This window comes from Urocitellus parryii, chromosome 11 (assembly GCF_045843805.1).
Source record: "Urocitellus parryii isolate mUroPar1 chromosome 11, mUroPar1.hap1, whole genome shotgun sequence".
In the NCBI taxonomy this organism is placed as follows: Eukaryota; Metazoa; Chordata; class Mammalia; order Rodentia; family Sciuridae; genus Urocitellus; species Urocitellus parryii.
Genome location: NC_135541.1, coordinates 15,047,064 through 15,059,109, shown reverse-complemented (window position 1 = coordinate 15,059,109; position 12,046 = coordinate 15,047,064). Strand labels below are relative to the sequence as shown.

At 45.4% G+C, this 12,046-nt stretch overlaps 1 protein-coding gene across 5 annotated transcripts in view; it reads right to left on the bottom strand.

The window, feature by feature from the left end:
- Srrm1 (serine and arginine repetitive matrix 1) overlaps positions 1-1,681 on the bottom strand; it is a 29,933-nt gene extending 28,252 nt beyond the window's left edge. For all 5 annotated transcript variants that reach the window (XM_077791222.1, XM_077791225.1, XM_077791223.1 and 2 more), the window contains exon 1: positions 1,595-1,681. In XM_077791222.1, coding sequence (XP_077647348.1) covers positions 1,595-1,615 — 21 coding nt within the window. In that variant the 5' untranslated portion in view covers positions 1,616-1,681. The remainder of the gene's footprint in view (positions 1-1,594) is intronic.
- Between the last annotated feature and the right edge of the window lie 10,365 nt (positions 1,682-12,046).

Here is a 12,046-nt window from a genome sequence, read left to right as displayed (position 1 = left end):
GATTGCACTCTTTCCCAGGTTTTTAACCAATAGAAAAAGCAAATGTCATCTTAAATTTTACAGTATCAACCACCTTGTTTTTTTTTTTTTTTTTTTTAAATCGGAACTTCTTTCCACTGGAAATATTTCACAAAAGTCATAAGAACAGGTTTTTACCTGTTTGAAAATATTATTCTTGCACCATAGGATATGAGTAGTCACTACCAAATTCGTTGATGGAAATTACAAAACGGACAGTTCAGCAGTGTGAAAATTTGACAAGCTCATTTGAAACTATGATTCCTAAGTAACTTACTTGATTGCATGACCAAGAACAAATAACTGGCTAAGTGTCTTAAGTTAAATGCTTAGAACGATATCCCAACTTTTGATGAGAACTTTTGTTGAAAAACTAGTTGGCAAATCTGAAGCTAAGAAGAATTCCAATGCCTGATTTGCAGTCAAGAGAATTCTTTATTAATGCCCTGGCCTTCCTCTCCTCCAATTTTTCTTTTAAGCACACACACACAAAAAGCAAATTATATGCTCTAGGGAAAGAATCAACTTGTATTACACAAATGGAGATTTTAGCTTGGACCCAGTGGTCTTTACATACGGTTTACCAAGCATTAAAAGAATATGCAAACCCTGAAGGTATCCTTGGTAGTCAACTTGAGTCCTTTAAGTGTCCCTTCACACCCATCCAGACCTCGATCTGGAGCTAATTTCCAAAAGGAATGCAATATGACTCCAGCAGGAGCGTGAAAAATGGTGAAGTCTGGGCCGGGAGAACCAACTACGACAAAGTGCCTTCCGCGCCTGCAGAGCCTAGGTTAAGAGTCACCTTTTCTCCAGCGGACTCCCAAAGAGTCCAACAAACGGGGGAGGGAGGGAGGGGGAGGAAGGCGGAGGGCGGGAAGTGGAGTGGATTCACCCCGTAACCTGCCTCCACACGCGCCTACTTTTCGTTGCACCCTCAGCCCTCTAAGAGCCTCCGACTCAAACGTTCCGACTACAAATTATCTGCGTTCCCCTCCCTAAAGGGCTATCAAATTGGGCGGGAGCGCCTGCGAACTCTGACCTGGCGCCTTCGAGAAGGCTTCGGACCTGGGGGAAGGAGAAGGACAGAGCCCGCTTCCTCAACAGAAGCCGCTAAACACCCCCGGTTGCCCTCCTCCTGCAAGACGCTCTTCTGGAGCGTACCCCCAAACCGTACGCTCCGGGCCCTCCCGCCGCCAGTCACCTCGGGCTTCCCGCCGGCCTCCCCCTAGGGACTTCCTCCTCGGGGCTCCGCTAGGCCCCAGGACCCGGCGGCAAGCGCCGGGCTTGGCCCGCAGGCCCCGCCAGGCGGGCGGCGAGGTACCGCTTCGGCCCATTCCCGACGCCATTTTCCGACCGCCGCCGCCGCGTAGGGGGGACGATCCCGGAGGAGGAGACTGCGCAGGGGCGCACCGGTCTCCGCCGCAGCGCCGTGGGGAGCGTCCGCCGGCACCGGGGATCCTCAGTGTCTCCGAGGCCTCCCTTCGTGGGCTACCCTGTTCCGAGTTTAGACCTCCTCCCGGGTCTTACCGAGAAGCCCCTCCACCTCACCCCAGATCCCCGCGCTTCTACTTACGCGGAAGAATCCCGCGTCCATCTTGCTGCCTCGCTCGGAGATCGCTCCCTATCCCAGGGTGCACCGCGCCGCCGCGACGGAGGGCGGGACCGGCGGAGGGGAGCAGGACGCCGGGACGCAGCGCGTGCCGCTGCACCCGCCTCCTCCAGCCAACACGAAGCCGCGCGTGCTCAGTGCGCCGAGGGCACGCCACGCTTGCGCACGCGCACCAGATGGGTCCCTCTTCTGCCGGGCCGAGGCATCTTAGCAGCCAATGGGGGAGGCGAGCTCGACGACTGTAGCCAATGGGAGAAGGAGGGAGAATGATCGGATCGCCCGGCCTGGCGAATCCTTTTGTGGCGCGTGACCCAGCCTTGTTCGCGTAATGTGACTTGACCCAATCTTCGACCCGTAGTGGGGAGGGGAGGCCTCCCGCCCTCAGGGCTCCATGGAGCCTTTGAAGAGAAAGGCTGTTACCTCAGAGTGACGCTGGTGAGGGGGCCCGTGCGCAAGCGAGAAGCCTGCGGCCTCCCCTGTCATTGTGAAAGTGACTTGTGCGGGTTTTACGACTTCACCAGTTCACTGTAAAATGGTCGCGCGGTGTACACTTGGCATCTGCACTCTAGCCCCGTCTCTGCTGGGCCTTGGGAGGAGCCGGGACCGTCCATTAGTTGAGTTTCGGTTTCGGCCGCCGGGTATCCACGCGGGAGGGCAGGCGGCCGTCGCGGCTCCCTGCCGCCCGCCGGGCGCCCGCAGCCTCCCTGTCCTCCCTGTGCTGACGACATCTGCCCTCAGCCCTGAGTGCAGACGCTGCGGGCACCGCCCGGCCGGCCTGTCCATGAGCTCCGATAGACATCGCGGGCCCGCAGCCCAGGCCACGCTCCCGCCCGCCTCGGGTCCTCGCCCGCCTCGGTGGTGGCAGCTCCTTCCCTTTGCATCCCACTTCCAAACCGCCCCTCTTCGCTCTTGGAGGCTCAGGGCCCCGTCTTCGGCCTGCACAACTGCACAGGCCTCTAACGGGGTCCCCCCTCCGAGGGAGGCTGCCTGTCCCCACAGCGTTCCTCGCCTTGGGTTCAGGGCAGGGATCCTGGTGTTGGACCCAGGGCTGCTCTACCGCTAAGCCACGTCCCCAGCCCTTTGGTTCTTTTATTTTGAGACAGGGTCTTGCCCCGTTGCACAGGCTGGCCTTGAACTTGTGATCCTCCTGTCCCGGCCTCCCAGGGTGCTGGGATTACAGGTGCTGTCCAGCCATTGAAACTGTTTATTGTCTGTTTCCTGCACTGAAATGTAAGCTTCTAGTCGGGGCCTCTTCTGTTTTTCACTCATGTGGCCCCTCCACCCCTCACACACCCCAGAACCAAACCTGTGGCATATAGTAAAAACTCAATAAAACTGTTGAGTGAAAGCTTCAGAAGTTAGTGGCCTCCCCAGAACATGATCAGATGGAACTATGAAATCATAATGCTCCTTATCTCACTGTTCTCCGTGTTCTGATTAGCCATTCTGTTTTGACCTTTTACTGTTCCTGCCCTGCAGCTGCCAGTCCTGTTAATATTGCTTTCCTTTAGGGTTTTTTTGTTTGTTTGTTTGTTTGTTTTTTTGGTGGTACCAGGGATGGAACCTAGTGCCCTTGTCTTAGGGAAGCCACATCCCCAGCCCTTTTTATCTTAGAGACAGGGTCTCTCTAAATTGCCTAGGGCCTTATTGAATTGCTGAGGCTGGCTTAAAATTTGACTCTTCCTGCCTCAGCCTCCTGAGTCATTGGGGTTACAGGTATGCACCAAGCTGCCTGGCTCTTTTAGATTTTTGTCATTGAACCCTTTCTTTTCCCTGACAAAAGTTGATATGCATCTCTACTCTTGGTTTCATTTCTTCTTCATATTCTAGATCTATGTATATCAGGCACAGGTCTGTCCCAGACCAATATTTTCAACTTCCTGCTGATATCCCCACTTGGATATCTTATAGGCATGTCAGACTCTTCTTGTGTCACACTGAATTCGTTTCCATCCACTTGCCCTCAGCTTTTTTGCTTGTTCTTAATGAATGAGGCCACCTTTTTCTCCCTGTCATTGTTCTCTTCACCTTCCACAACCACTAAATCTTGTCTTTTTTTTTCTCTTTTTAAAAAATTATTATTATTTTTTTAGTTATGGATGGACACAACACATTTATTTTATTTACTTTTTTAATGTGGTGCTGAGGCTTGAACCCAGTGCCACACATGTGCTAGGCAAGCTCTACCACTGAACTACAACCCCAGCCCTTTTTATGAATGCTTTTTTGGTTTTGGTTTGGTTTTTGGTACTGGGGAGTTAACCCCAAAACACTATTATTGGTTCTTTTTATTTGAACTCCAGCCTTGTTACTTTTTATTTTGAGACAGGGTCTTGCTAAATTGCTTAGGGGCTGCCAGAATTGCTGAGGATGGCTTCAAACTTGTAATCCTTCTAAGCCTCCCAAATTGCTAGGATCACAGGCATCACCATGCCTGATTCCTAATACTCAATAGCTGGTGAATCTGGCAATTTCATTGAGTTCATGTGCCTCTTTCCTTTTGGCCTTTTGTATCTTTGCCATATCAGTTGATGCCTTGCTTTATATCCCCAGTGCTTTTCTCAGATGATTATATTTTTATTATAATAAATCCCTGAACCCAGGGGTGCTTAACCACTGAGCCACATCTACAGCCTTATTTTTTTAATTTTGAGGCAGGTCACAGAAGAAGAGATGTCTCCAGAGAAGGGTCCAAGGAGCTCCCAGAGGAGAGGGACCAGTGGGGTTCTTGGCATACATGAAGGAAATGAATGTCAGCAAGAGCCAGACAGAGACACAGAGATCTCTGTCTGGAAGATACACATGCAGGGGAGAAAGTGGGCTGCCTCCTGACTGGGCTGGGGGTCCAATATTTATAGAAGGGCTGTAACAGGGACTGGACTAGCAGTAGATTCAGGATGGAGCTGCAATTTCCTGTCAATTTTCATGCCCCAGCATATTTCCCTCATTTTACAAGGGCCTGGGCCAAGGCTTGGAACAGTTTTCTGCATCTCAATGGCTTGATTCTGCATTTCAAAGGCTTGAGGGTATTTCCCTTAAAATTTTGTATTCCTCTCTGCTTTTCCTAAATCCCTATCTCAATCTCACTAGATTTTTTGTTGAGGCTGGTTTTGAACTTGCAATCCTGCCACCTCAGCCTATCCAATCACTGGGATTACAGGGATACTTTACCACACCCAGCCTAAAAGAGTAGGTTGATCCTGTCACTTTCCAATTTAAAACCCTCCAGTGGCTCCCCTAGTCCTCCAGGTAAAGCCCAAACTAGTTGCTGCAACCTGGAAAGCATTTTCTGATTTCTCCCTTCTCCAGATTTACTGCACAAGCCAATCATCTCTCTCTCCATCCCTCACTTCTGAGCTGCATACATACTGAACTGTAGACACTTGTCTAATTGTGAACAGGTTAGGTTTAGAATGGCAGTTCTAAGTCTGTGTGTTGATAAGCCTAGGGTGACTAAAAGCAATTCAACTCTCACCTCTTCAGACAAGCCTTTGCCTTTTCCTTTTTTTTTTTTTTTTTTTTTTTTGGTGGGACTGGGGATTGAACCAGGGGTGCTCTACCACTGAGCTACAGCTGTAACCCTTTTTAAAAATATTGACTTTGAGCTGGGTGTGGTGACACACCTGTATTCTCAGTGGTTTGGGAGGCTGAGACAGAAGTTCAAAGCCAGCTTCAGCAACTTAGGGAGGCCCTAGAAATTTAGCAAGCCCCTGTCTCAAACTAAAAATTAAAAAGGACTGGGGATGTGGCTCAGTTGTTAAGCGCCCTTAAGTTCAATCCCTGTACCCCTGCCCCCCACAATTTTTTTTTTAAATTTTGATTTTTGAGACAGGGTCTCACTAAGTTGCTCAGGCTGGCCTCAAATTTGTGATCCTCCTGCCTCAGCCTCCCCAGTCACTAGGGTTTCAGGTGTGCATCACTGCACCCAACAGTTAAGCCTTTTCTGACCAGCCTTCCAACAATAGCAGATACCCTCAGTTCCCTCGCTCTATCCTTCCCTGCTTTACTTTTCTCCATAGAACTTTACATTATTTGACATCATTTATTTTGGCTATATGTTTATTATCTTCTCTCTGTTCTTTTTTAATCTCTAGGAGGGCATGGATCTTGCCCAACCTTGGAGCTTAATAAATGTTTTTTAAAATGAATGTGTGAATTAGGGCCTAAGGTTCTGTTCTCAAAGGCTTTTCTACTCATAAGCAAGTTTGTATTCTTTGAATTGTTAACAACTTCTGTACAAGTAGGAGTCTACACTGGAAAATCTGCCTCCTAATGATCTCTGTGGGTTTAGTGGAGAATTACTTGACATTGAAGATTTTCATAGACACCAACTCCTGCTCAGTTTGATGTTGTAAAAATCAAAATAGGTCTTAAAGCCAAAAAGCCATCCTTGGTCAAACCACCAGTGGCTGTTTTGCTAGGTCTTGTCAAACTCTGAACCTCAAAAAACTCCAGGAATCCAACCTTGGTGCTGAATCTTAGGCATAGGCAGCTTTTCCATCTCCTAGGTGGCTTTTCCTCATTGCTTGCAGGTTGCTCTTGATGGAAGACGTGTTCCTTCAGTTGCCTGTTTCCTCCATTCTTCAGCATCATTCCTAATTCTCCCGTAGGCAGCTGCAGCTTTTGAGGTTTGCCCACCACTTTCACATTATCGTTGCTATTTGTGCTTCTGTCATTTGCCTTTTCCTTTCAACTCTGCTTTTGTGTTTTCTGGGTGTCATAGGGTTAACAATCTTCATTAAATACCTCAAAAGCTGAGCACAGATCTACCAAGTAACTCATGTCAATGGATAAAGACATGCATTTTGCTCTGGAGGATGTCTTTGAACATACTGGCCAGTGTATTAGTTATCTATTGTTGCACAACAAGTCACTCCCCAAATTTTGCAGTGTTTAAAACAAACTTTTGTCATTTCATGCTTTTTCTATGTATCATAAGTCTGGAGTGCTGAGGTGAGTGGCTCTGGCTAAGGGTCTTTCAAGAGGATGTAGTCAAGGTGATAGTCAACTGGAACTAGATGTTTCCAAAGGCCATTGGCAAGAGCCTCAGTTCCTTGCCACATTTAATGGTAGCTGGTTTCTTTATGACATGACAGCTGGCTTCCTTCAATGGGTGCAAATGATCCAAAAAAGATGCAGACAGAAGCCACATCTTTTATAGTTTTCAAAATATTGGTTACACAAGCTCCACCCATTCAGCATTGGAGAAAACTATACTAGGACATGAATACTATCAGGGGAGGATCATTGGGGGCCACTTTCAGATTTAGAGGGGCCTCTCCCCTTAGGACCTTTGCATACAGTCTGTCCCCTTGGTCTGAAACCACTGTTCCCTCCTTCCCTCTCCCTATACCCTCTCTACCTTGCCTTGTTATCCTTAATCCTTTAACTGGTCAACTCTAATTCTTCTCTAAACTTTAGTTTAGAAATGATCTCTTCCAGGAAACATTTTTGCTTATTAGAACTCAATACCTACTATCTGATTATCTTTTAGAGGGTTACTGAGCCTCATAAAAATCCTAGCCTGGGGCTGGGGGAAGTAGCTCAGTGGTTTAGCATGTGCAAGGCTTTTGATTCAACCCTCTCAATCCACAGCACCAAAACCAAAAGAAATACAACAAAATCCCTGACTCCAGACCTCACAAAACAAGATTGCATATTTAACTTATGCTTGTATATATATTCTAATTACATATATGCTAATCTCTGCCCCATCTTCCTTAAGGCAAGCTCTGAAGACCTGGGCTGTGCCATTCTCTTGTCTCTATCCTCAGTACCCAAACCAGAGTTTTGACAAACAATAGGTTCTAATTACTGTATAATGGCGGGCATTTTGGCTAGATGCATAATAGTTTAGTGTTAACAATATTGTGCCAAAGATCAATATTACCATCATAGAACAGACCTCTAGGATATAAGAACAAGGCTTATCAAAAAACATGAAGCTGGGTGTGGTGGCCCACACCTGTAATCCCAGTGGCTCCTGGAGGCTGAGACAGGAGGATCATGAGTTCAAAGCTAGCCTTACCAATGGCCAGGTGGGCGCTAAGCAATTCAGTGACACCCTGTCTCTAAATAAAATACAAAATAGGTCTGAGGATGTGGCTCAGTAGTCAAGTGCCCCTGAGTTCAATCCCTGGTACCACTCCCCTGACACCACAAAAAATAGTGAGTATGAAAATGTACCAACAGTTATGTTACTGAACCAGGCCTGTTCCATGATATTTTGCAAATGAAAGCTTATGCAAAAAAAGTTTTAATAATAAGAAAAATAAAATAAGAGAGTTTATGCATGAGACAGCTAAGCATATGAGAAGGGAGAACAAGGCTCAAATTGCCTCTCCAAGATAGGGTTTAGGGATATGGGAGGAAAGTGCCTTAAGGCATAAGGAAAAGTGATTAGAAAAAATGAGCAGTCTTGGTGTGTAATCAATCTCCAAAGCTCTTCACAGGACAATTTAGAAAATGGTAACAGTAGCACTAGTGTGATCTGAGGGTAAAGCTTTGGACCCTCTAATCAAAGAGGTTGCCCATCAGATACCTGTGCAAGCCCAAGTGAAGAATTAGTGGTTTCAACAAAAACAGTCTTGAAGTCCATGAAAAGTATCTTGACAATATTATTATTATGATCCACACTTTATAGGTGTTGTCTATAGCAAAGCTAATGAGAAACTAATTATGTATTGCTGAGTGAGGTTTTTTTGTTTGTTTTGGCACCAGGGATTGAACCCAGGGCACTTAAGGTTGAGCCACATTCTCAGTTTTTTTTTTTTTTTTTTTTTTTTGTATTTTACTTAGAGACCTTTCTCTAAATTGGTCAAATGCCCCTGAGTTCAATCCCTGGTATCTCACTGAGTTGCTTAGGGTCTCGCTAAATTGCTGAAGCTGGTTTTGAACTCAGGATCCTCCTGCCTCAGCCTCCAGAGCCACTGAAATTACAGGCGTGCACCACTGCACCCAGCAAAATTAGTGAGTTTTAAAGTCAACTAAAAGTAAGTGAAGTGAGCACCTATTAAAGTTTCCCCTCATTTTCAATTATGACTACAACTTTATGACTTACAAGTTTTAATGGATTGGGGTTGTGGCTCAGTGGTGGGATGCTTACCTCACCATATGAGTCCTGGGTTCCATCCCCATACCTCAAAAAAGAAACTTTCAATCATCAAACTGTTAAGTGTAGCATTATAGTACAGGAATAATCATTTCACAGCAACAGAATGTTTCTGCTAGTCATTATACTGCACGGTTTTGGGTTTTGGTGCTGGGAATTATAAGTGCACTACCATTTTTTTCATAATAAATGTATGCTGCTTTTTGAATTCCTTGTGGCCCTCTTCATATTTATTCCATTGTCAGTGGTAATTACATAACACTTTCATTTATTGCTTTTCCATTCTTTTAATCAAAATTCATAATTTAACTATATAAATGCCAGAAATTTTTTGAATAAAGGAAAATAAAAGCTTAGTTGGATTTATCTTAATATATAAAGCTGTCACACTGTTAGATTTCTAATCATTCTGCATATGCAAATATCAAATAGATAAGACATGGAAATAGCATCAAATTTTTTGAATTTCATACTTTCCTAGTCTAACATGAGTCACTAGATGGCGTTCCACCCTCTCATGATAATGTACCTCTGATAGGGCTGGACTTCTTAGTGAAAATAAGTATACTATCACAAGAGTATGTAGTTTGATTGATTGTTTTATACTGAACCCTTGCTTGGTGCTCATCATTTGGAGAGGGGTTCTGAGGAAGGAACCCAGGGGCACTTTCTTTACCTCGAGCTACATCCTTAGACTTTTAAAAATATTTTTATACACACACACACACACACACACACATTTTAGTCATCAATGGACCTTTATTTTATTTATTTATATGGGATGATGCTGAGAATCGAAACCAGCACCTCATACATGCTAGGCAAGCGCTGTACCACTGAGCTACAACCCAGCCCCCAACTGTCACTATGGCAAAAGGTGTGACTTATGCAGTTGAGGGGGAGAAATAAAGAATGTCCACTTGCTTCTGCCTTTGTTGACACTTTACTCATTTAAACAACTCAACACAATTTCACTCTATAGGTTCTTAATCAAGAAAATAACCATCTTTAATGCTTGGCACTGCAATAGACATAATCAATTCACAGCAAACAATTCTAGATGAATTCTAAGCCCTGCAAACACACTTAATCATGACAGGCTCTTGACAGACATTCCCTCTGTGCACTAAACTGAAGTGTCAGATCTAAAGTCTCAAGCCTTAGGCTCTAAGTCCAGCAGATGCACACTCCCTAAGACTATGGTGATCAGATCAGGAAGGCAGGCTTCTCTTGGGGTGGAGCTGACAGTTGGCTGAGGAGAGGGTCATAGGGGGAAGTTGTGGCTCTTGCCAGGGTCAAGATGTGGCTGGAGAGTTTGAGAGCAGTGAGGAAGATGCAGAGGATCATGCAGAGGAAGAGCTGGGATGTAAGTCCAGGTCCTCATCAGGCTCTCAGCATGAGGGCATCAGTGTCAGCTGGCTGAATGTCTGTTCCTTGGCTCCACTATTTATACCAAATTTGGGGGCTTTAGACCCCCCCTTTCAATCCTTATCAGCTGCCACCAGGTCTCTCAGTGTCCTCATTTACCCTGGAGTTAAAACATCTGGCCTGGTGGCCCCACCCTGATCTTTTCACCTTTCCCCCTTATCTGGGGGGAGGACAGAATGCCAGAGGCTTCACTCTGGGTTTATGAGGGTGGGGAGAAGGGACTGTTTGTGCCTGAGGGCCATACTGGAGGGTTCTGTTGGGCGAGCCTGGTGAGACTGCAGGTTTCAAACTGGAGTTTTAAAATGGAGTTGCTAGGCTCAGGCCCAAGGCCATCCTCACACCAACATCCTCAGACTTTTTAATTTTTTATTTTGTGACGCAGTGTTCTCTTATGAGAAACACAGTCCTCAAAGTTTACAGCAAGCCAGGAGGATAATAGCAACAGACATGAGAGAAAAATGTAGCCATCTGTTTTTGCTTGTTATTCCGTTGGAAGGCCTCCATTGATCTTATATTCAGACATTTTGTTTGCATAGTTTTTTTTTTTTTGTTGTTTGTTTTTTAAAGGGCTGGAAGATCGAGAGAAGTCCCCGTCAGATGGGGAACAGGGAGCCATACATACTTGGAATTCCCTCTTGCCTTTTATCTTCTCTCTGGTTTAAGAGAACACTATCTTTCCTTTCTGTAGGCTCTCATAATAACAGCAATTAACATTTTAGGGGGGGCATATTATGTAATACTTTATGTTAATGTTTTACAGCTTTATGTTAATGATTCAATCCCACAATAAGTAGTAGGCTGTTACTGGCTGGATTTTGCCCTCTTCATTCAGATGCTTAGGTCCTGACAGTGGTAGATATCTCAGAAGGTGACTGAGTTTGGAGATTGGGCATTTAAAGAGGTAATTAAGTCAAAACAAGGGCATTAAGTGGCCCTAATCCAATATGACTGGGCCCTAATAAGAGATTAGAGTCAGGTGACACATATCCATCTGGCATCTCTAGCTACTAAAGAGGCTAAACCAAGAAAATTCTAAGTTTGAGCCCATTGTGGGTTATTTAGAGAGACTCTGTATGAAAAACGAAAACAATAAAAAGGGCTGGGGATGCATCTCACTGGGGATGCAGGCAGAGTCCCCCTTGGTTCCATTTCCACTACCACAAGAACAGAATAAATAAGAGATTGGGATTCAGACAGGCATGGAGGAGAGACCATGTGAGGACACAGGGAGCTGAGTGCCGAGGAGAAAGGTGTGAACTGAAGTTGAAGAAACTGAATCTGTATTAAAGATCCTACAGACTGACCTTGGCTAACTAGAGCATCATGACTGTTGGACAAAGGGAATGGTGTAGATCTTGGCTCTCTGGCTTATATTTAGTCCCTTTTAGAAGCCATTTACTGTCACCCTCTGTGTCTAACCTAACATCCTCATGACTTCTAGATGAAACTCTTGCAATATATCATTAAACTTGACTCACCTCTAGCCTTCAAAAACCCCAAAGCTAAGAATTCAATAAAGATAACATCTGAGCTGGGGCAAGGTGGTGGACATCTGTAATCCCAGCCATCAGGGAAGCTGAGGCAGGAGGATCAGCTGGCTTTAGCAATTTAATAAGGCCCTAAGCAACTTGATGAGACTGTCTCAAAATAAAAAAATAAAAAGGGCTGGGGATGTAGCTCAATAGTTAAGTACCCCTGGGTTCAGTCCTGATACCATATCAAAACAAAAACAAAAAAAACACCTTCTGAGTTGGGGCATTGCACACCTGTAATCCCAGCTGCTTGGGAGGTTGAGGCAGAACAACTGTCTCAGCAACTTGGTGAGACCCTGCCACAAAATGAAAAATAACAAGGACTGGGGTTGTGGCTCAGTGATA